A 22201-nucleotide genomic window follows, 5' to 3' on the forward strand; every position below is an offset into this window, starting at 1 on the left:
GATGCAACAATGCAATATCACAGATTACACGAATTACTACAAACACATGCTAGACTTACATCATTAACTGACAGTGTAATATGTGATTTATATCTTTAATTCCTCCACCATGGAGCAGAGAGGAAGCAGATTTCTACAGCAATCGCAGTTACCCTTGTGCAGAACTGTTCTTTCTTTAGTAATTCAGCAAGTGGCCATACTCCATACCAGATATAACCACACTGGTTTAAAAAGTACAGGAACATAGATGAACATTAACAGCCCTAAATATAAGATGAGAATGATGCCAGTTTATGCCTCAGCGTGAATAGCACTTCTCTGCTGTGTATTGTGCTGACCATTGGTCCTAAACAAAGAGCTTTATTTTGCGCACTTTATTTTGCATAAACTGCAATTCCAAGATATCCTAACAGTTACCATGCTTTTATATGGTTATTAGAAAACTAGGCATGTAAGAGGAGCAAGTGCTGTAACATTTTAGTGTAACATTACATTTGAGAAGCATATACAGTATTACATTTGAGATGTTCTATGAGTTTATGATTTTATTTCCAATTATCCAATATTCTAATTTATTTCTTCTGTTTTTCAAGACAGTGTATCAAGACAGGTTGTTTATGATCAGTAGATAAATGGGGAAAGGTCTCCACCGTGTGGCTAGTTATATAATTTAGTGCCGTCTGTAGATTCTGTAATGAACTGTAATACCAACGCTAAAGATAGGGGGCAGTGTAGTGTAACAAATGAGAGGCATAAGAACTTTCAAGTATATTTTTATTTATTGAAAAATACATCTTTTCATCAAAAGCTATTCAGTCCAATATCACTGAGGCATATATATCTATGCTCACTCACTCACTCACTCACACTTCTACTAATCAAATGTTACAGCACATGGAAACAATCCGATCTTCACTACAGTCTACTACAATGAATAATTTGTGCAATTATTTCTATAAAGCTTTACGTGCATAGTTTATAGAAGAGTGCATAAATGAACAGCTAAACACAAGCTCATCGTGGGACATGTTCAACACTATCTAATTTGGGGTATGGTAATCTATTAAAAGTTAAATAGGCCTTGAGGATCATATAATGTTTATCCATAGTACCTCATATATATTATTCTCTCAGCGTCTCCTACATTCAGTAGTATAATATGCTCCTGTAATGAGTTCCTGTACTACTTGCTACTTTTTCCTTCAGTGCTGCCTCGATAACCCTAATAGATCATCTTGGCTTTCTGCTTTCCTTTTCTTCACTAGCGGCTTTGGGAGCTCACACTCAAATATCACTTCAGGTTACAATCAACTCGCTGGGAGTTTGTCATCTCAAAGCACCCAACATGCCTAGCAGTAAGAACCTTGTGTCTAATTCCAGTGATCTAGCTAATACCTTCTGTAGAGTGGTCACTACGCATGCCTGGTGTGACTGAACACAGAACTAGTTGGAAGGCTTGGTCTTCAAACCCATCCCTTTGGACTGTCTTGCCCACATAACCTTCAACACTGTTAGTTTGAGCTCTTACAGCAACATTAAATGAATTAAATAAACATTATTATTGTATTAGGATGTGAGTGAGACATAAGTGCCAGGTCCTATTTGGATGAAGTCGGTTTGCTGTTTACGTTACTCCCACAAATAGGCTGTGACCCTTATGCACCTGTTCCTTCCAGGGTCTGCCAGGACAGATATAATTTCTGATTGGTTTATGAGAAGCGGGGATCCAGCTTACCTTATTCCTTTTAGCCAGTACAATTTCATTTTCAAACATTAATAAAGCTTATAGGTCTCAGCAAAAAAGACCCAACAGATACAAGTTTGCAGTTAACTCTAGAATCTTTGGCACGTTCAATATAATAAGCAAAATTAAATATATATATAATGAATAAAGTACACAGTGAGTCATATTTTTAGTTCAGCATATGAGTAGTATACTATATAGTTGCAACACTGGACCACTAGATAGAAAACAGCCTGAAAGCGTCAAAATACTACCACTGTGTTGTATAGTGGGTGAAAGGGCTTTTCATTGTTTGTGGCCCCTTTCTTTCTGTTAATAACTGTACTAATTTTAGAGAAAGGTAAGCATTTTCTTCAAGTCCTGTTCACCCAGTGTAGTGCTGATGGGTGCCAACAATAATAGATTTGACTGGGAGTAGCTTTTATAATATGTAAAATAAAACAGTGTATTATTAAAAACATCACAAATTCCCAAAGGTTTCTCTTTGAGCCGAGTCTCAATTACTCAATTTTTTCATTCAGTACCTAATCTGCAAATTATAATTTAAAGACTCTCAATAAAAGGTAAAACGCTAAAAACACTGTGATGGAGTGACTTGGATATAGCAGACTTTACAGATACTAGCATCTTTAGGTTTTGTACCTGGCTGCCAAAAATGGAGCATTGTGTGCATTCTGCATAACGGTACAATAAATTTAGTATCACACTACAATTCCGAATGATCAAATGTAACTGTTTAACATGTTCATTACTAAATAAACTATACAGGTTTGTAGACACCTGACTATCAAAACCATATATGTTGGTTGAACATCCCATTACAGCTTCAGTACCCACTTTGCTACTATAACCATTTCCACTCTTCAGGAAGGCTTTCCACTACATTTTGCCCCATTCAGCCACAAGAGCATTAGTGAGGTCAGGCAATATCAGGCGAGAAGGCTTGTGGTACAGTCAGTGTTTGCCTCAATTATTTGTAGTTTACTCTGTTTCATATTGCTCCAAATAAACCAGCACAATTGTTGTTATTCTCATTTGGTATCAGCATCTGAAATGTTTGTATAAATTTTGATAAAGATTGTACTCATCCATTCTTTAGTGTATCACTTATTTCTACACAGCCCCAGGCCTCCAGATATAAGGCTGTATGCCCACCCGTGTAGCAATAAATCGTGGCTTGGGTGCCTGGGTTGTAGGCTTCAAAGGGACTGGTGGCAGGGAACTAAGCTCAGGAGCACTCTTGAACTGTTTGGTACCCTGAAGACCCTGGCAGCTTTGGCTTGACATGCTGGATAGAGAAGCTGGGGGTGAGTATGGAGTAGGAAGAAATATAGGCGTGGCAGAGATTTTAGGGAGTTCTGGCAAACCTGGAGCTCGTGCAGACATGGCTGCAGTTACAGGCTGAGGTGGAGGGGAAACAGGTGCTGGGGTAGGGGAGGTCATGTCAGAGCGACACAGGGGTTCACCCAGAGATGTTTGCGCACGAGGAGTAATCACTGTGGGGCATATTGTTGGAGCTGACATAGGAGTAGGAGTAGAGAAGCGTTTGATCTGATACACACGTGCTGCCTTCACGGGTACCTGTCTGGGTTGGCTTAAGGTGTGACCCACTTGTGGTTGCCTCTGGTAGGAGGAACCTGATGACTGTGTACTTGAGTCACCTCCAAACCTGAACATGGCTGAGTTGAGCTGATAAGGCTGCCTCCTCATAAAGTCTATGGCCCTGATACCTTCCTTCTGGATTCCATGACCACTCTTACCCACCTTGGGTTTTATTTCAGTGCCCTTTGCTCCTCCACGCTGTAATACCAGGGGGCAAGAAGGGGACAGGAGAGGGTTGTACCCAATTGGTGGGGGAGCACGGACATTTGGAGAATACTTCCAGGATGAATCACCTGGTTGGATCATAGCCATAGTAGACTGGGGCTCTGTATAGTGCTGCTGCTGCTGCTGCAGCAAGTGTGTTGGAGCAGAATCTACCACAAAGAGATCTCTGCGATTTTGTCTTCTTGCAAATAGCTCAGCACCTTTACCCCCTGCCTGAGGAATCTGAGATATTTCGGGGATGATGCGTGGTTTAGGAGCCACTGGTGGTGCGATCCTTACCCTCCTATCATCAAAATTGTATGAGTCCTCAACGAAAGAGACATGATCTGTGTAGACATGCTTATGCCTCTCATCCAAATTCTGCACCATAGACAGCAGCTCAGGATTGGGCGAGGATTTCTTGTTCTCCAACACCTTGAACATTGGCTTAATGGCACTACGTCGGCGAGCCTCCTGAAGGATACCAGTTTTCCCACCAGCTGTAGGAGCCATCTCTGTGGATATTTCTCGACGCACTACAGGTGATCGTTGAGTCATTGTGCTAACAGGAGTCGCAGGGACTGCAAAAGTCATGGGGTCAACAGGTGTCATTTGAGACTCAGGGGCAGTAAACTGAGAGGATGCAATAGAAGTTACGGTAATGGGATCAGTGAAACCAGCAGGAGGAGTAACTATAGGAACAGGAACAGGAACAGAGGAATCAGGTACTACAGACGGTGTGATAGTGTGTGACTGAATATTTTCCACTGATGAAGGAGGATGTGGTGTAAGGGAGGTTGCAGGATCTGGTATAGCAGAGTGTGGGAGAGGCTCAGTGGGCATAGGGAGTAATGTGGAGGACACTTCAGCAGGAACATCACCACTTATTTGGCTCACTGTGAAACTGGCAGGAGGTACATCTATAACCTTCTCATCAGATGGTGCTGAGAAAGTAGTTGCCACCACTGCCACTGAGACTGGTCTGGGAGTCTTTTTAGCTGTGTTAGGGCGAAATACAACTGGTGCTGTAGCTGCTCTGTGGCTAATGAACCCAGGGGCAAATGGACGAGCTGTACGGTTTAACACAGAGCTAGCTGGCAACTCGGGCAGAGATGCTGAAGGTGCTGGCATCATAGCCAATGCAGCAGTTATTGGTTGGTTTGTTAGAGGCACCAAGTTGTGGACTGGTACTGTTATGCTGGGAGTATGCTCAATAACAGTGGAAGGAGTTACGTGAAGTGGGGATCCTGTGATTTGTGTCTTGGTAGCACAAACCTCCTCTTGCATCCTCAGCTCTGGTAGTTTGGTGGGCTTTGGTGCAACTGGTGGTGGCTGGATTTTCACTTGCTTTTTTACCTGTACAGACACATTTGATGGTTGTGTCTGTATTTCTTGTGTTTGGATCTCATGGTGAAATTGGCTCGGCATCAGACTCTGTTGTTCCTGAGCAATAGAAATCTTCTTGGCATGCTCCTTAGCTCTCTTCCTCTGCTGCTCAAACAGCTTTGCCCCCTTCCCTGCGGTGTCACACAGGCCCGTGCTCAGAGAATCCTCTGCTTCATTTCCTTCCAGGCCTCGAGATGCTGATCTCTTCTCCAGAATTTCCAGGTAGTCGCTGTCCCATGTAGGATCAGGTGCTGCACTGAATCCCTCTTCATCCAACTCGGATTCACTTCCAAGGAATTGACTGTCCTCCTCTTGAGAGTCTTGTAGTATGTCCTCATCCACACTACCATAACTGGTCAACGTGTACTTCTTGGAGCGCTGGCGGCGTTTTTTGAACATAAGAACACCCTTGGAGTGAGGGTTAGGTGCATCAGTCAGGAGAGAGGCAATTGTGCGACACTTTTTCCGGGCCTCCTTCACCTGTTTGTCTTGCAGGGTATCACCACGGTTCAGTTCTAAATGAGACAAGAACATATTACATTGATTCACATGTTACTTGTGAGCATTCAGTTGTACCATGCCATGACTGCACAAAAATATGATTTGCAGGCCTGTGGTTTATCAAATTAGCACAAGAACGATGATTCTTAATGGGTAGAATGTTTTTCTTTCTCCATTTTTGTTTCATGTAGTGTATCTTGTGCAAATATCCATGAGCATGAGATACTGCATTTTCTATATTTATATAAAGCATTTTGGCACTGCCTGGTTTTTACTTTACTTAGTGACTGATCTGATGACAATTACTTTATTGCCTTTCACTCATAAGTAAAGAGATTTTGCAGCTAGTCCCCATGATCGGTGTTATAACCCTGCATGCCTATAAATCTGTAAGGTATCAATATGCACATCCTATAAATAGTTGTGCTTGTATACATGACTGCAAAAATGTCTGTGTTGTAATGTTGCATCCTGTAGACACCACCAGAAGTAATAAATCGAAGGAAACAAAACACTGACACAAAAATAACAACAAAAAAAAAAAAAGGGATTTGTTCATCTACGTAAAGTGATTGCAAGAAAGTAAGTTCTAATCTAAAAAGGGAGATGAGATGGCAGTGTAAGAGTAGCAGAGGGGGAACTCTGCTCTTTGACACCAGAGAGCAGCTGGAGATGCTTTGGCTGGTCCTATCAAAGAAGTGCTCAGGTTATTCATCCACACAGCCACGGGACAAATATAGACCCTTGGCCTAGCTCAAAGACCTGGCTCTTTTCTCCTCAAGTGGTTCCATGCAGCTTATCACATTGTCATTTAAAAACATATGCTAACAGCATACAGTTATATAAAATGCACAAACCACACAAAGGTTAACCAGTTGCTCAACTGGTATTTTTTAATTGAATCAGATCACAAGTGGCACCTTAATGTCCTTGCTAAGATGCAATTAAAAGTCAGTAAAGAGACCTGCTCCTGTCTGTCATTCATTTCATTTATATGATTCTTAAAGAAGAAAGATCTTACGAGGTTCCTTAGTATTACCAATGGTTAGTGCAATGTTTAAGAAACTCACTGGCTTGTTTTGCTTTATCCATGTAGGTCTTTGTGAGCTCCTCATCCACAGGTTTTTCAACTGGCCCAACCATGGGCACCAACTGACTACGGGAGCTCAGCCTCAGTGCCCCCTTTGCTCTCTCTGGAGGCACCAGTGGTACATTAGCAGGCTCCTGGAACCCATTCTCTTCCTCCTCCAATACCTGGTCCTGAGAACTCTGCTCATCTGCACTCATAGATGAAGTCTCAGTGGATGTCTGTGAGGACCAGGCTCCAGATGGAGAGGGTTGGTACACCACCTCTCTGCGAACCACCCCAGGCAGTGTGCCCTCCTGAGAGCCAAACCCCACCATGGTGTAGCCCTGGACATCTGGTGCACTGTCATAGCCACTCATCTCTGAGGCTTCTCCCATTTCAGGGGAAGTGTACCCTGCTTTTCCTGGAGAGTTACTGGGGCTGCGGCGCTTGGGCTTACGTTGACGGTCATGAGCTGCCACATCTGCATCACTGTCTGTCTCTCCATAGTAGGCCTCACTGCCAAATGGGGAGGTGACGCCACTGCGCACATTCTGAGACATCGTTGAGCTGTAGTATGATTGTCGAACACTCGACTGCTGCACTTTAGAGCTGGATGGGGATTTAGCCCTTAAGGCAGCACGGTACTCTTTATCAATGCGGGGAGAAGGAGCTCGGGCCACCAGAACCACTGACTGGAATCCAGCCGGTGCCCTGACACACGTGTAAAGAGATAAAATAGAGAAAGTAACAGCACAACAAAACACGTAATTTTTATATACACAAAACTGCTTGCTGTTAAAATGATATTACTTGACTAAAGTACATATTGTGGTATCACATGGCAAGTGCCTTCTACACTATCTGGCCAAAAAGGGACTTGACCATCCCACTCATACATAGCTCTTGAAAATCCCATTCCAGGTTTTAGTTCTCCATTTGCTGTTTTAATAACCATCCACACTACTTCCACTAGATTTTGGAGCATGGCTGTGAGGATTCAGCCACAAGAGCATTAATGAGTTAGGTAATGATGTTGGACGAGAAAAGCTGCAGTTGGCATTTCAGTCCATCCCAGAAAGTGTTCAGTGGGGTTGAGGCCAGGGATCTGTGCAGGCCATTCAAGTACTTCCACTCCATCCCCAGCAAGCTCATGTCTTCATGGATGTTGCTTCGTGTATAGAGTCCATGGTCATTCTGGAACGGATTTTAGGCTAGGCCATTTAGTTCCAGTGAAAGAAAATTGTAATGATGCAGCATCCAATTGTGTGCCTTGTGGCAACAGTTTGAGAAAAATCCAGGTATGGGTGTGATGGTCACATGTCCACAAATTTTTAGCCATATAGTATTATAGCACTTCAGAAAAACTCTTCTTTGACAGTCTCAGAATATAGAAAGCTTTACCTCTTTACCCGAATGCGCAGTGATCCAGGGATGCTATCAATGAAATTCATGGCCTGAGCATGCGACATATGCTCACAGGAGCTCTCATTGATGGACACCAGCTCATCCCCCTCTCGCAGTCCTACCCTGCATGCCTTGCTGCGCTTGCGCACCTACACCAGAACAGGGAGTTGGCAGCCATAGACAGGACAAGTGAATATTAAAAAAATCAGTGCTTTGGTACTTGATTGACTGATTCCGTTCTCGGCAAAATAGGTCGGAGGGGTTTCCAAAACAGGTTAAAATACAAGGAGGACACTATTAAAATCAGACACCTTAAAGACAAACAGCATTTCCTGAATACTAAACTAATTAGTATTTTTAGACAGTTACATACTGATGATATACGTAGCACTTGTATTTTATTGACGTTCACTTCCTAATTCTAAGATCATTTGAAAGTGAACTCTGTCCTTCACACAGTTTATTACAGAGATGATTGACAACAGTGAGATTCAGTGGGTTTTAATAAGCTACAACAGCAGCGAGACGTCTGAAAAGTCACCTTAGAATCTACTTTGTTATTTAGTTTCACATAATGTATACAGCAAATATGTTTCATAAAAATAATGCCGTATCTTTTATCGCATTTTCATTTGGAGTTCTCATGCCATATGATCCTTTATGCAATTCAACATGACATTTATCATCACACGGTATATAGGTATGTGTTTTGCAAACCTCGACACATTCATGCAGCCAACTCCACGACTGTGTCTCACACTGAGACATTAAAATACCAGTCAGAGAGGACAGACATTCCCTCTAGCTGCCATCATGACAACTACACTTCAGATGATTAGGTCTTTTTTATCATGTCATATTCCCAAAGAAAACCAGGACACATAAAACCAGTCATTACTACACTTTCTATCTGAGTAGATGATGCCTACTGTAAAAGACATTACAATTTGGTGTTACAATGAATCTAAAAATACTCAGGCCTGACATTTAGACGTATAAATCAAACCTAATCTCTCCAAGTGTTTGCTCCTAATTGCTAGAGGGACATTAGTCTGGTGACTCAGTTCACTTAAGCTTTGTTTAGATTATATTTCAACACATCAGATGCAGTTTTCTACAGAATAGCCAGTTTACAGGTGCTCTCTGTTCAGACAGGAGAAACACAAGAAAACTGATTATTAACCTATAATAAACCTAAGATATAGAAATCTCAACAGTCAGTGATTAGAAACACCTACACAAGCAAGAAAAACATCACATGAAACTTCACCATGAGCCAGAGCATGGGATCAATTGCTCAGATGCAGTTTTTAGATTATATATGGTCTTTTTTTTATTATTTACATCTGGTGTTGGATTATACTTTATTATAGAGAGGGTTTCTGCCAAGCATGATATCTTCAGGATAAAAATAGATATTATGCTAAGCATATAAATAATGAGCGTAACATATTCCAACATCTTAGTAAATAAATCTGAATTGATAGTTAAAACAGTCCATGGCTGCAAAAAGCTTGACAAAAGAATGACTTTAGTCGTCTTTTACAGAATGCAGAAACTTGAGCGAGGTGAGTTTTGTTTCCAGAATAAATATCTTTCTTGACATGAAGACGATACCCTTTGGGAAAGCTGCATTGCATGATATTCTCGAACAGCCTAGAATAGCCTGCTATCAAATACAGTTCTGCATGGTCAACACAGTCCTAACTGTGTGTGGGAAATGAAATCCTGTGCTCTGACAGGACCCCACCAAACTGGGAGAAAGTGGATTCCTATCCCAGTTATGTGGAGTGCCTCATTGCTGCAGAAAGTCTTTGAAAGAGTTTTGAATACGTATATTGGCACTGACAGATCATATATACAATTTCAGGCCAAAAATGCCATGCCCTTTTCTTTAAAATGATATTAAACCAACAGCTAAAATATACTGAAATGTATTATGTTAAAATCAAATGGATATCATCAGTAGTTTACTGTGGGAATTCTGGGAGATTATAAGTTTACGGTTTTTTTTCGGTCACTTCATTGATTCCAGTCTCTCCGTTGGCTTCTCATGGACATAAGCAGAAAGCATGATGTGCAAACAGACAAATAAAACAGGTGACTAAGGACATACTTTGGTTGGATCATAAATCATGTCAGGCCTCAGATGAGCCATACCTTGGCAACCTGCAGTGGTCTCTGGTGCTCTACTCCCCCCTGAAGTCTGAAGCCCCATGGCGCTCCACCGGAGAGCGTAATGATGATTTCCTCCACCACCATGGTTCTGCGTTGCCTCCTGGATTCGGGGTGTAGGTCTAGGGGAAGAGGGCACTCGCTTGATCTTTACATGGTGTTTCAAAGAAGAGCACTCACCCTACAGCTACAGTGATATTCCTCAGACGACTTTCTGTTTGCCAACCTCAGTCTCACAAAGTCACACTCAGGCCCTGAACTCATTCTCTGGACTGGAGCTTTGTGATGGGGCGGAGCAGTAAAGAGGGGAGAAGGAGGGAGAGGGTTGCCACCAATGTCTGCTTACAAGGTGGAATTCTCTGCTGCTTTAAGGGAGGGCCTACACTTGTCCTATCAATCAAGCCAGACTGATGTCAGAGATGCAGGGAGGGGGTAAAATTGGAGTAACATTACCATACTAAAAATAGGATCTCATTCCTAAACGTAATGAATGACAGACACATTAACACAATACTTACCCAATACCACAAAAATGCTTTTTAAGAGGTAAGACAGCTCAGGTCCAAAAGGTTTTTAATATCATAGATGCCTTTCTGTATAAGACGTGATCAATGTCAGTTTTTTTTTTTTTTTTAGCACAATCCACTATCTACCCACTACACAATTTCTTCTCAAGAGGCTTAAATGTGACAAAATGATTATATATGATATAGGGTAAAATGTAAATATATTCTTTTCTCTCCTTTAACCGATTAGAAATGCTTTACATGGACATTGACAGCTTTTCCCCACAGACCAAGTAGCAGAATATATGTTTTGATGTTTGTCAAAACCACTAACAAATGTTGTGTGTAACCTACTTGCTGTATTAAGCAATCAGGAGTGTCATAGAAGATTTTATTTAGCTCTGTTATGTTGGCTGCCATATGCTGGGTGTTATGATTAAGATGTTATGCCATTTCTTCAATACAGAGCGCATGAAGACAGTCCATCCGAGTCTACAGAGCAGTGTCAGCAAGTGTGGTCTTGATAAATGAGCATGAGAGGTCACGAGTTGTGACCTTGACTTGTGAGCAAAGTGTAGATGGTGCTGAGTCGGGGAAGATGTCTTCGTGCTCGCAGAACTGAAGTGCTTTCAGGCATGCAAGTTCCTCTGCATATTAGCTTGATTGAACACTCAAGGATGCTGCTCTGCACACTCAGGTCCATCATCCATGCACTGTATTAAAAGATAGTGTTAAAGATGATATTTTACCTGGTTACTTGTGTTGTACGAGGGTGTTTCAGGGGCTCCTCTAGATATTTTCGCAGAACTGTTTCTGGTCTATTTTGCACAAGACTCAATCACTCAAGTAGTATCATGTGGGAAGATGGCCCTAATAACCCTCTTGTATGTAACAAATATATATATTTTTTTATATATATTTTTATATCAAGCTTTGTACACATTTTTGTGGACACTTGTTTGGAATCTCACATTCTAACAAAACAGTAGAGACCAAATGTACAACACAAAAACAAAACAAAACACCCTGGTCCTTTTGTAGAGTCAGTTTCAGTGCTTCAGCTCTCAGCTGTGGTCCTCAAACCCATGCAGTGTTGTGTTTTCTAATCCAGGGTTGTTAACAGAACAAATTTCAACAGGCCTGTGTCACATTAGCCTAGCAGGAGGGGGAGAGAGAGAGGGAGATGTTACTCGAGTATCACTGAAAGAGTCATCCGTTCATCCCGGTTATATTATTTAAAAAAATGTTGATCTATGATATATATATATATATTATATATATATATATATATATATATATATATATATATATATATATATATATATATATATATATATATATATATATACACACACACACAGGTTTATTCGAAGCAGGATTGAGAAAGCAAGCGCTGCTTATGTTTAAATGTTTTTATTAAATACTTTCCCATGTTCAATAATAACAAAGCTATCATGAAGATCTACAGACATTCAAACAAACACTTGATATTTTTTAAACTCTTTTTTTCATTTTTAAATGGTTTTATTAATCGTATGATCATGCAAAAAAATCCAGCATCCAATTAAAACTCAGAGTATAGTCATATGTAGAACCATCATATGGTTACAATGCAATAAATTGAATAGAATCTGGGGAACATACCAAGCTAAGGCTTTGTTAATTCTTTTTTTGTCCTTTTTTTTTTTTCGTTTGTGATACATCACTTGATTTTAGCATTTGAAACAGAGCCATTTTCAATTATCTCGAGAATGCAGGTAGCATACATATAGATAGATAAGATAGATTTTCCATTTTTAAGTAAACACAGACAGTGAAAAATATTACCAGAGTAGACATGCATATTTTCCTCCTTCTGTCCAACTGCATATATGGTTCGGTTGTTAAAACTGAGCAGCCTTGCTGGAGATATTTCAGTATAGCGTGTGAAAGCTCACCCTCGTTTTGCAAGCTAAACGAACAATATGTCTAGCAGGCATCTTTTTCCTATATCTGAAACACCGTCATCCGTTGCTCTCCTCGATTTGATAGGTTTTTTTTTTCCCTACGGTCAATATTGAATAAATTCGGGTTGTGTTGTTTTTACATAAACATTCCGCATGGCTGTGTGGACGCACGACGATAGGCCTCAGAACAGACACTACAGAAACCCAGAACATCACCACACTGGAACTGCACACACACTGCACCAGGGCGCAAAACAGGAACACAGTGTGATGGGGTGGCGGGTGTCACAGTGCTGCGCTGTGTACTGTCTGCTGTGTTAAGCTCTGTGTGACTGAGGACAGGGGGTTGTGTTTATTTTTTTCCCCCTCAGTAAGCAGAATTGCTTTGAACAAGGTGAAGGGGTCCAGCTCCAAGCTTTGACCCTTTTTAGTCACTGACATTCACACACAAAACTACGCTACTACAGTGAAAAGGTGTCACACAGATGATGTCAAACTGACTCTCTCACACACACACACACTCACACACACAGATATGCCTTAAAGGAAGCACACTGTGTTTGAGCAGTAACACAGCCACACAAAGCTACACATGACGATTTGCATTTACAACAGGATTCATTGTACCAGTGCATGATGGAGTGTGTCTAGGAACATGTTCGGGTGTGTGTATACGGGACAGACGGAGAGGACGTGCACGTTTGGCACAGCCTAGACTCCACCCTTCATCTACACATGGGCACTGCGTCAGTATTTACAGTTTAAAAAATATATGATCCAGAATAAACATCAACACTAAGAACACTAACATTAGACCAGTACAACACAAAGTGTCACAAAGGGACCTACGAACCAACTGCCTTTAGCGTGATCGCGTTCTCCATTCTCAAGTCGGCTGAAAGTCACACGATCACCGGGTAATTCATCCATCGCACTCCCTTTCCTCTATTAAACATGCTCGAGCGGCACTCACAGTGAGTCCGGAGATGGAACAGGGAGTGGAAGAACAGACAGTACGTCACAATTAGAACACCACAGGCAGTGTGCAGACACACACACACACACGCACGCATGGAGGGAGTGTATAACAGCTATGGACTGGTGTCAGGGTGAGTCTGACGACTCGCCCTCGGGGAGGGATTCTCTAACCTGAAGTTGCAGAAAAGTTCACGCAACGGGAACACGACAGCACAGCGTCTCAGGCTTATGTGCAAAACAGTACAGGCCATTTCTATTCGATTCAAACATGCTTCGTAAGAGTCTAGAAAAAGTATAAGCACACATAGCCGGCGCTCTAGGAAGCTGATCTAAATGTGTGTGAGAGAGAGAAGAAGCGATCAGGATGAGGTGAATAGTGTTGAAGCTCCTCCTATTGTTCACAAGGAGACTAGGAACACACTAATGACGTGAAAGTGAGTGTTCTGAAACTTCAGGTTCTAACCAGTAGGACATGACAGAGCTGCAAATAGACAAGCAAGTTGAGTAAATTGACTGAACACGTGTCAGGGTTCTTGGCACTCGTGTGCCAATGTGTGTGTGTGTGTGTGTGTGTGTGTGTACACAAGGGCTTGTTAACGCACACCAAAGCAATGAGTGCCAAGCGAGACCGTGTTATCACACACAAACACAAACACCCTTGCTCTTTTTCTTCCTCTCTATAAATATCAGTGTACAACTATATTGAACGTGCCTTGCTTTTAAAAATCTGCTATTTTTTTCTTCTTTTTTTTTTTGAAAACACAAAGAACTTCCAAATACAGCATCATTCAGGAGATTAAAAACACAAAAAGTTACACAAAAGAACCCTACAAGATACTAAAAACCTTCCTACGCTCCTCCCGATCTTCTCCCGAATCAAAGGACTGCTAAAATAACCATGTCAAAGTCTAAATTCTACACTTTGGTGATATTTTCTGATATTAAGTAAGAATTTAGTTTTGCTCCTCAAATATTCCACCCTTACCATTGGTTTGCTGAATTCAGCTGAACACACATTAACCAAAGAAAAAAGAAAAAAGAAACACCACTAGCCACTGAAAAGTGGGCTTCCCTTTTAAAAATTCACATTTCTGATTTTAAACCTCCGTCACTTTCAGCCCCGTTAACGGTGTGAGGATTGACTATCTCAAAAATTTACAACATATTAATACTTGAAACACTCTTGCTGAACGACGGGCAGAAGAGATGGGCTCATGGGTAAAGGACGAGACAGCGCCCCCTGTGGGCATCAGAAGCATGCAGCATTCGGAGGGCGGGGCCGCTGCCATCACCGGCCCCCACGTCTAGCTACGGTTGGACTGAAGTGGTGCTGGCCTCAGCTGGCTTTAAATTTTTTAATTTTTTTACTTTGTTGTGTAATATTTTCCCCCTTATGTTTTCTCTTCCGGCCGGGCCCCTGGCACCAATCCGACCACTGAGAAGACATGCTCCAATCATCCGGGCAAGCTGGGAAAGAGACATTTTGCACCTTAGTTCATATTGTTACTCAAGACAACTCTGTTTCCTAAGAAACATTACATACAGGCCACTATAAGGCAAATTTGGATGCTATTTTAATTTAATTAAGTGCTAAGTCCAGGTATTCAGGCAATATATTCACTGAGCTATGCTGGGCTTCAGTGTTAGACTTTTATATATAACAGTGTTAGAATCCAGCCCACATACAGCAGACAGAAGACTGGGCTTTCTCCGAGGTAAAGAACAGCTATGAGCTTCTGCTGGACAAATGTGATGTACTGTGGACTGCTGTGTGAGTGATGTACCTGTGCCTGGTGTAGTTCATTGTAAAGGGGCAGCCGGTGCTCCTGAGCAGTGGAAATGCACATTGAGCCACTTGGAATCACGACGGTGCCACACGCGCGTCTCCTCCGACTGGCAGCTGCGCGGGCGGCCCTGGCTATCAATGTACTGAGTCAGGCGGATGTAAGCGATGCAGGCTGCATCCTCTCCGATCAGATGAACATGAGGATTTAAGATGGTGGTGTGCACTGGCTTGCTATTCTTGCTCAAGACTACACAGAGAGAGAGAGAGAGTGAGAGATAGACAAAGAGAAGCAGAGAGAGAGGGAGAGAGAGTGAGAGATGAACAGAGAAGCACAGAGAGAGAGAGAGAAGGAGAGAGAGAGAGATAAACAGAGAGAAGCACAGACACAGAGAGAGAGAGAGAGAGAGAGAGAGAGAGAGATAAACAGAGAGAAGCACAGAGAGAGAGAGAGAGAGAGAGAGAGATAAACAGAGAGAAGCACAGAGAGAGAGAGAGAGAGAGAGAGAGAGAGAGATAAACAGAGAGAAGCACAGAGAGAGAGAGAGAGATAGACAGAGTGAGAGATAGACAAAGAGAAGCAGTGCGAGAGAGAGAGAGAAAGAGACAGAGTGAGAGATAAACAGAGAAGCACAGAGAGAGAGATAAACAGAGAGAAGCACAGACAGAGAGAGAGAGAGAGAGAGAGAGAGAGAGATAGACAGAGAGAAGCACAGACAGACAGAGAGAGAGAGATAGACAGAGTGAGAGATAGACAAAGAGAAGCAGAGAGAGAGAGAAGGAGAGAGAGTGAGAGATAAACAGAGAAGCAGAGAGAGAGAGATAAACAGAGAGAAGCACAGAGAGAGAGAGAGAGAGAGAGAAAGAGACAGAGTGAGAGATAAACAGAGAGAAGCACACACAGAGAGAGAGAGAGAGAGACAGAGTGAGAGATAAACAGAGAGCACACAGAGAGAGAGAGAGAGAGAAAGAGACAGAGTGAGAGATAAACAGAGAGAAGCACACACAGAGAGAGAGAGAGAGAGACAGAGTGAGAGATAAACAGAGAGCACACAGAGAGAGAGAGAGAGAGAGAGAGAGAAACAGACAGATTGAGAGATAAACAGAGAGAAACAGAGAGAGAGAGAGAGAGAGAGAGAAACAGACAGATTGAGAGATAAACAGAGAGAAACAGAGAGAAGCACAGAGAGAGAGAGAGAGAGAGAGAAACAGACAGATTGAGAGAGAAACAGAGAGAGAGAGAGAGAGAGAGAGAGAGAGAGAGAGAAAGAGATAAACAGAGAGAAGCACAGACAGAGAGAGAAAGAGAAAGAGTGAGAGAGTGAGAGATAAACAGAAGCACAGACAGAGAGAGAGAGACAGAGAGAGAGACACAGAGTGAGAGATAAACAGAGAGAAGCACAGAGAGAGAGAGAGAGAGAGAGAGAAACAGACAGATTGAGAGAGAAACAGAGAGAGAGAGAGAGAGAGAGAGAGAGAAACAGACAGATTGAGAGAGAAACAGAGAGAGAGAGAGAGAGAGAGAAACAGACAGATTGAGAGATAAACAGAGAGAAACAGAGAGAAGCACAGAGAGAGAGAGAGAGAGAGAGAGAGAGAGAAACAGACAGATTGAGAGAGAAAGAGAGAGAGAGAGAGAGAGAGAGAGAGAGAGAGAGAGAGAGAGAGAGAGAGAGAGAGAAAGAGAGTGAGAGATAAACAGAGAGAAGCACAGACAGAGAGAGAGAGAGAAAGAGAAAGAGAGTGAGAGATAAACAGAAGCACAGACAGAGAGAGAGACAGAGAGAGAGAGAGAGAGAGACAGAGTGAGAGATAAACAGAGAGAAGCACAGAGAGAGAGATAAACAGAGAAGCACAGACAGAGAGAGAGAGAGAAAGAGAGAAAGTGAGAGATAGACAGAGTGAGAGATAGACAAAGAGAAGCAGAGAGAGAGAGAGAGAGAGAGAGAGAGAGAGAGAAGGAGAGAGTGAGAGATAAACAGAAGCACAGAGAGAGAGAGAGAGAGAGAGAGAGAGAGAGAGAGAGAGATAAACAGAGAGAAGCACAGACACAGAAAGAGAGAGAGAGAGACAGAGAGACACAGTGAGAGAGAAACAAAGAAGCACAGAGAGCAAGAAAGAGACAGAGTGAGAGATAAACAGAGAGAAGCACAGAGAGAGAGAGAGAGAGAGAGAGAGAGAGAGAAACAGACACAGATTGAGAGAAACAGAGAGTAACAGAGAGAGAGAGAGAGAGAGAGAGAGAGAGAGACACAGAGTGAGAGATAAACAGAGAGAAGCACAGAGAGAGTGAGAGAGAGTGAGAGATAAACAGAGAAGCACAGAGAGAGAGAGATAAACAGAGAAGCACAGAGAGAGAGAGAGAGAGAGAGAGAAACAGACACAGATTGAGAGAAACAGAGAGTAACAGAGAGAGAGAGAGAGAGAGAGAGAGAGAGAGAGAGAGAGAGAGACACAGAGTGAGAGATAAACAGAGAAGCACAGAGAGAGTGAGAGAGAGAGAGAGAGAGAGAGAGAGAGACACACACACACAGAGTGAGAGATAAACAGAGAGAAGCACAGAGAGAGAGAGAGAGAAACAGACAGATTGAGAGAAACAGAGAGTAACAGAGAGAGAGAGAGAGAGACACAGAGTGAGAGATAAACAGAGAGAAGCACAGAGAGAGAGAGATAAACAGAGAGAAGCACAGAGAGAGAGAGAGAGAGAGAAACAGACACAGATTGAGAGAAACAGAGAGTAACAGAGAGAGAGAGAGACACAGAGTGAGAGATAAACAGAGAGAAGCACAGAGAGAGAGAGAGAGAGATCATAAACTCATGTTATAAACATCCCTCTAGGTTTAAACAGTCCAGTGACTATTTTTACTTTATTTTTGTCAGTTCATTAACTTCTTGAATCTGTCTGAGACAAAGTAGCACTCCATTCAGAAGGTGTGGGTCACTCACGGTTCTCAAAGTAGAACTTGTGGAAGTCCATGCCTTCAACTAGGTTGCCCAGTGCTTCAGGCTCAAAGGAGGTTAGCCCAGGGTCACAGATTCTCCTAAAGCAAAAGAAACCAAAGAAACAATCTCAAAAATATTTAGACACAGATTCACAGGTGGAAAAATACAATACAATAAAATTCTGGGAAGAAGATTGTAAACTTACGTATAGGCCTCGAAGTCTCCGTTGTTGATGGCTTCAATCAGCTGTTCAGTAATTTTGATGATTTCTTGCTTGCGCGCTGATGTCCAAAGAGGTAGGACAGTTATAAAAATAAGTTAGAGATCCCAATACAGAAATTTTATATTTATAAACATACAAAAATAAACTGCATGCAAACAGATTCCACCCTAATCAACCTTTAAGCTACATAACCCCTGACTACAACCCACACAGTCACTCATACATGACTACAAGAAGCATCTGAGCCACATGTGACTTAAACAAAACAAAAAAGGATGAGCTCAAAAACGGCAGGAATTTCTACTCCATATTTTGGAAATTTCATAACAAATCGTACATTTTTGTAATTGCTAAATATTTAGATCTTAATAAATGCTGGAAGGCAACCCTGTGATGTGTGGTCATAAGCAAGTTTCCATGAGCTGCTTTATTATGTTAGAATGCGTGAATAGACTAAGATCAATGACACATCAATACACAAGTCTGTATAAATCGCATTGTCCTTGGCAGCAGAAAGGCAACACTTGCCCTGGCTGCATACTAATGCTGCCCACAAGAAAACCGAGACGAACAATGCATAGCGTGAAGACACTGGCAAACACAGCGCTAAGATTTTACTGAATGTATAACTTGTGCTGTTCCAGTTTGGATTCAAAATATGCATATATAATACATGCCACATTTCCCCTTTCTGAAGCCTCTTGCACGTCTCACTAATTCTACATTCTGCAGTCTAGCACTTACACCGCAGTGAGCTGTTCCCCCCCGCTGCTGCCATGAGGGTCTGGGCAGGTACAGCAGGGCACGAGCTCTGCCCTCTGCTGCTCCACGCACTGTGCTTTGCATTATTCTGAGCGCTGGCTGCAAGGCAATGACACAAAATCCACAAAGAGGAAACTGCGCCACACTCCACGCACTCGCATGCTTAGCCACAACGAACCAAAAAAAGTGTCAAGTCACACCAAGAAGGCAACGTTTATAAGAAAAATCCTGCATGTCTGTACACAGCAAACCACAGCACATCTCTAAGAGCCCGAGAGAGCTCTGGCATATAGACAGCAAGAAGATTATTCTTCATATAAGGCTCTAAAAAAGTCGATGAAATTTCACTGCAGATACAGAACAGTACACTGAGCAGACAGCAGGAGGCAGCAGACACCAGGAGCAGAGTCTACAGGAGTGGCAGTGACAGCAGTTCAGACTGCACATGGTAGACATTAGCAGAACTACACTGCAGCAACGAGAGAGAGACGAGTGATAGATGAGAGCACAGGAAGCGGTAAAGAATGACAGCTTACAAAAACGTCGTCAAACTTTTAACGCGTCAGAGACAATGCACTTTCTTTAAAAAAAAAAACAAAAAAAAAAAAAACAAATTAAAAGAAATGTGGCTCAAGCTAAAGTTTCCCCCTAAAAATGCAATGGTTGACGATTGTTCTGGATCTGGCACCATATCATTTTATCATATTGGTTAATTGTTATTATTGTCAGCATGGAGAACAGTATATACAGAGCACCTACAGCAGACCTTAAGGGTTAAGCTGAGGTCAAAATATCACTAAAGGGGGCAATTACCAAAATCTTGCAATATCGTGCATCTTCACTAAGAGCACATTCATGAAATCCTCTAAAGTTAAGGTAACTACATCTTCTACATGCAGGATCCTGATCAAACGATGCCGAACGATGTCTAAAACTTGGCTGGCTAACTCTTACACATGAGCAGGAACGCACACACACCAGGCTTTGATTAAATAGTTGGATAGCTATGTACCACAGTGAAGCAGACATCAGCCTGATCAATTCAGTTTGTAATCAGATATCAGCTGTCACAATGTCCACAGTGCTCAAAGTGCCATGGCGGGAACGATGTCTTTAAATGTTCAGAATCTCCTTCCCTTTTAGGTTAACCAGACCAGATCTTTGTGATAGTGCAAATATTTTATCAGCAATAGATTTATTAGAAAAAGCCATTTATCTGCTTGGCTGTCTTAAAAAATTGAAGTAAAAACATGGTTTTTTTAAATTTGGAGGCGGCTTTTGAACACGATGGACTTGAAGGAACAGAGACGTTGTACAGTTAGCAGGAAGAACTACATGGAGGAGAAATGGAGAGCAGATCAGGGGTCAGCTCTTTGTCATGTAAGGAAACTTACTGGGTGGTGGGATCAGGGGAGGAGGTGAATCACTGCACTGACTGAACACTGCGCTGTCACTGCTAATCCTGTCAACTGAATCACAGCCAATCAAAAACAAAAAGGGGGGAAAAAGACAATAGGCTCATTTCCCCATCTCCTTTTATAGGACTATGGTACAAGTAAAGCTTTACATAGTAGTCAAATTGGTTGTTTTGCATATGGATTACGTGTAGACGCAGACACTCATGTTCAAGAAGCAAAATAAAACAGAACACACACAGTGACGAGAAGCTTACGAGCATCCTCATTTTACGTGACGACCAGAAGACCTTTACAAAGCCGAACGGAGTCATTTAGGTTATGACACTGGATTAAGAAAGATGCGTCAAAGTTTTAGGCTTTATACAAGACTGAATATCACTTGAATGTGAATGATGCCTAGTTGCTTATTGGTGACTGGTTTTTCTGCACTCAAAAATGTCACAGAGGATTCTACTGATCTAGCCAGTTTATTCCAGTGTGTGCTTGAGACCTGCCTACAAAATGTTTAATCAGCTGATGATGAATGTTGTGGTGACTTTTCATACACCTACTGCAAACACCAAACAGGAAATAGGAAATGAGACTAATAAACTTCTACCTGATGATATTAATACTTTAGAAGCACTCTTCCAGGATCTGAAGGGGAGTCTAAGGCATGACATGAATGTGCACTCTGAGTATAAACACAACGCCACTATCTGTATTTGTTCAGTGTTTTAAATATCCATATGTGTATTCTTCCCTTAAGCGAGCATGGCCTAAGGTTTAAACAACCCTTGTGAAACGCTGGACAAATACCCAGGGATAAAAATACCAGCACGGTCAGCAAGGTGTGTGAATTCTGGCTCTGACTAATTTAGTTGCTTCTATACAAAAACACAAATATACAGAGGGCCTGATAAAAATGTATACACACTTCAAGATATATTCAAATATATTTTTATTACTAAAAGGGAAGCTGTAGAATTATGCAATCACATTAGTGGTCACCATTAGCATCCAGACACTTCTGATTTTTGCAAACTACTGAATGATCATCAGGAATTCATTCAGCGATTGTTAGTCGTGTTGATGGTTCTGTTCCAAACACACGTCACCACTGTTGTTAAACTTTACACAAATTTACAATACCACTTCAAAATGATCTCTGCCATTTTCTCTGTCTCTCTTCTGACTGTCACATGATGGCATCAACGATGCTGCGACTACTGAGGAAACATAACACTACACACAGCTGCCATAATTCAATGTAAGTTTTAAAAAAGGGGCATAGATAACAACTGTTGAAGTGTGTATACATTTTTTGGGCCCCTCTGTATATATGGTCCTTCCTTTGTCCTCAAGCTTCATATCTGTCTGCTCAATTATGGCTCCTGTTCATATAAATTTTTTATCGAGTGCCATGAAATACCTACTCGGATAGCAGATGCCTTAGGAACCTTTCCCTCAAGCGTTCTATAAAAACAAACAAATAGAAAATCTAAATCTCGTATACCTCTGTAACTGTATCCAACACATCATCTGTTTATTCCTAATTATTGTATTCATATTCAGGAA

The 22201-nt window shown here is 41.8% G+C and overlaps 2 protein-coding genes across 39 annotated transcripts in view; both read right to left on the reverse strand.

Annotated features, from left to right (window-relative positions):
* Positions 1–545: 545 nt before the first annotated feature.
* On the reverse strand, positions 546–11817 carry synpo2la (synaptopodin 2-like a). Its single transcript, XM_058386179.1, has 4 exons — positions 10071–11817; positions 7908–8059; positions 6508–7217; positions 546–5451 (listed from the first exon to the last, which is right to left on the reverse strand). Exons 1-4 carry the CDS (start codon positions 10170–10172, stop codon positions 2858–2860), a joined length of 3558 nt encoding a protein of 1185 aa, XP_058242162.1. The 5' UTR covers positions 10173–11817; the 3' UTR covers positions 546–2857.
* A 171-nt stretch (positions 11818–11988) lies between these two features.
* Positions 11989–22201, reverse strand: part of camk2g2 (calcium/calmodulin-dependent protein kinase (CaM kinase) II gamma 2) — a 68968-nt gene continuing 58755 nt past the window's right edge. For 19 of the 38 annotated variants that reach the window (XM_058386214.1, XM_058386217.1, XM_058386209.1 and 16 more), the window contains 4 exons: positions 18447–18522; positions 18245–18339; positions 15300–15548; positions 11989–14982 (listed from right to left, as the gene is read on the reverse strand). In XM_058386214.1, coding sequence (XP_058242197.1) covers positions 15316–15548; positions 18245–18339; positions 18447–18522 — 404 coding nt within the window. In that variant the 3' untranslated portion in view covers positions 11989–14982; positions 15300–15315. Of the gene's footprint in view, positions 14983–15299; positions 15549–18244; positions 18340–18446; positions 18523–19208; positions 19326–20620; positions 20696–22201 lie in introns of all 38 variants that reach the window. The other 19 variants (XM_058386197.1, XM_058386180.1, XM_058386181.1 and 16 more) reach the window with 2 other exon arrangements.

Source organism: Hemibagrus wyckioides, linkage group LG03 (assembly GCF_019097595.1).
Source record: "Hemibagrus wyckioides isolate EC202008001 linkage group LG03, SWU_Hwy_1.0, whole genome shotgun sequence".
NCBI classification, from domain to species: domain Eukaryota; kingdom Metazoa; phylum Chordata; class Actinopteri; order Siluriformes; family Bagridae; genus Hemibagrus; species Hemibagrus wyckioides.

Bases quoted from the DNA above. Each gene is read 5' to 3' on its own strand.
- synpo2la (XM_058386179.1), bottom strand. From the start codon at position 10,172: ATGGTGGTGGAGGAAATCATCATTACGCTCTCCGGTGGAGCGCCATGG. The intron at 8,060-10,070 runs GTATGGCTCATC...GTTCTGGTGTAG, and splicing joins GACCACTGCAGGTTGCCAAG to GTGCGCAAGCGCAGCAAGGC. The intron at 7,218-7,907 runs GTAAAGCTTTCT...CACGTGTGTCAG, and splicing joins CTGCGCATTCGGGTAAAGAG to GGCACCGGCTGGATTCCAGT.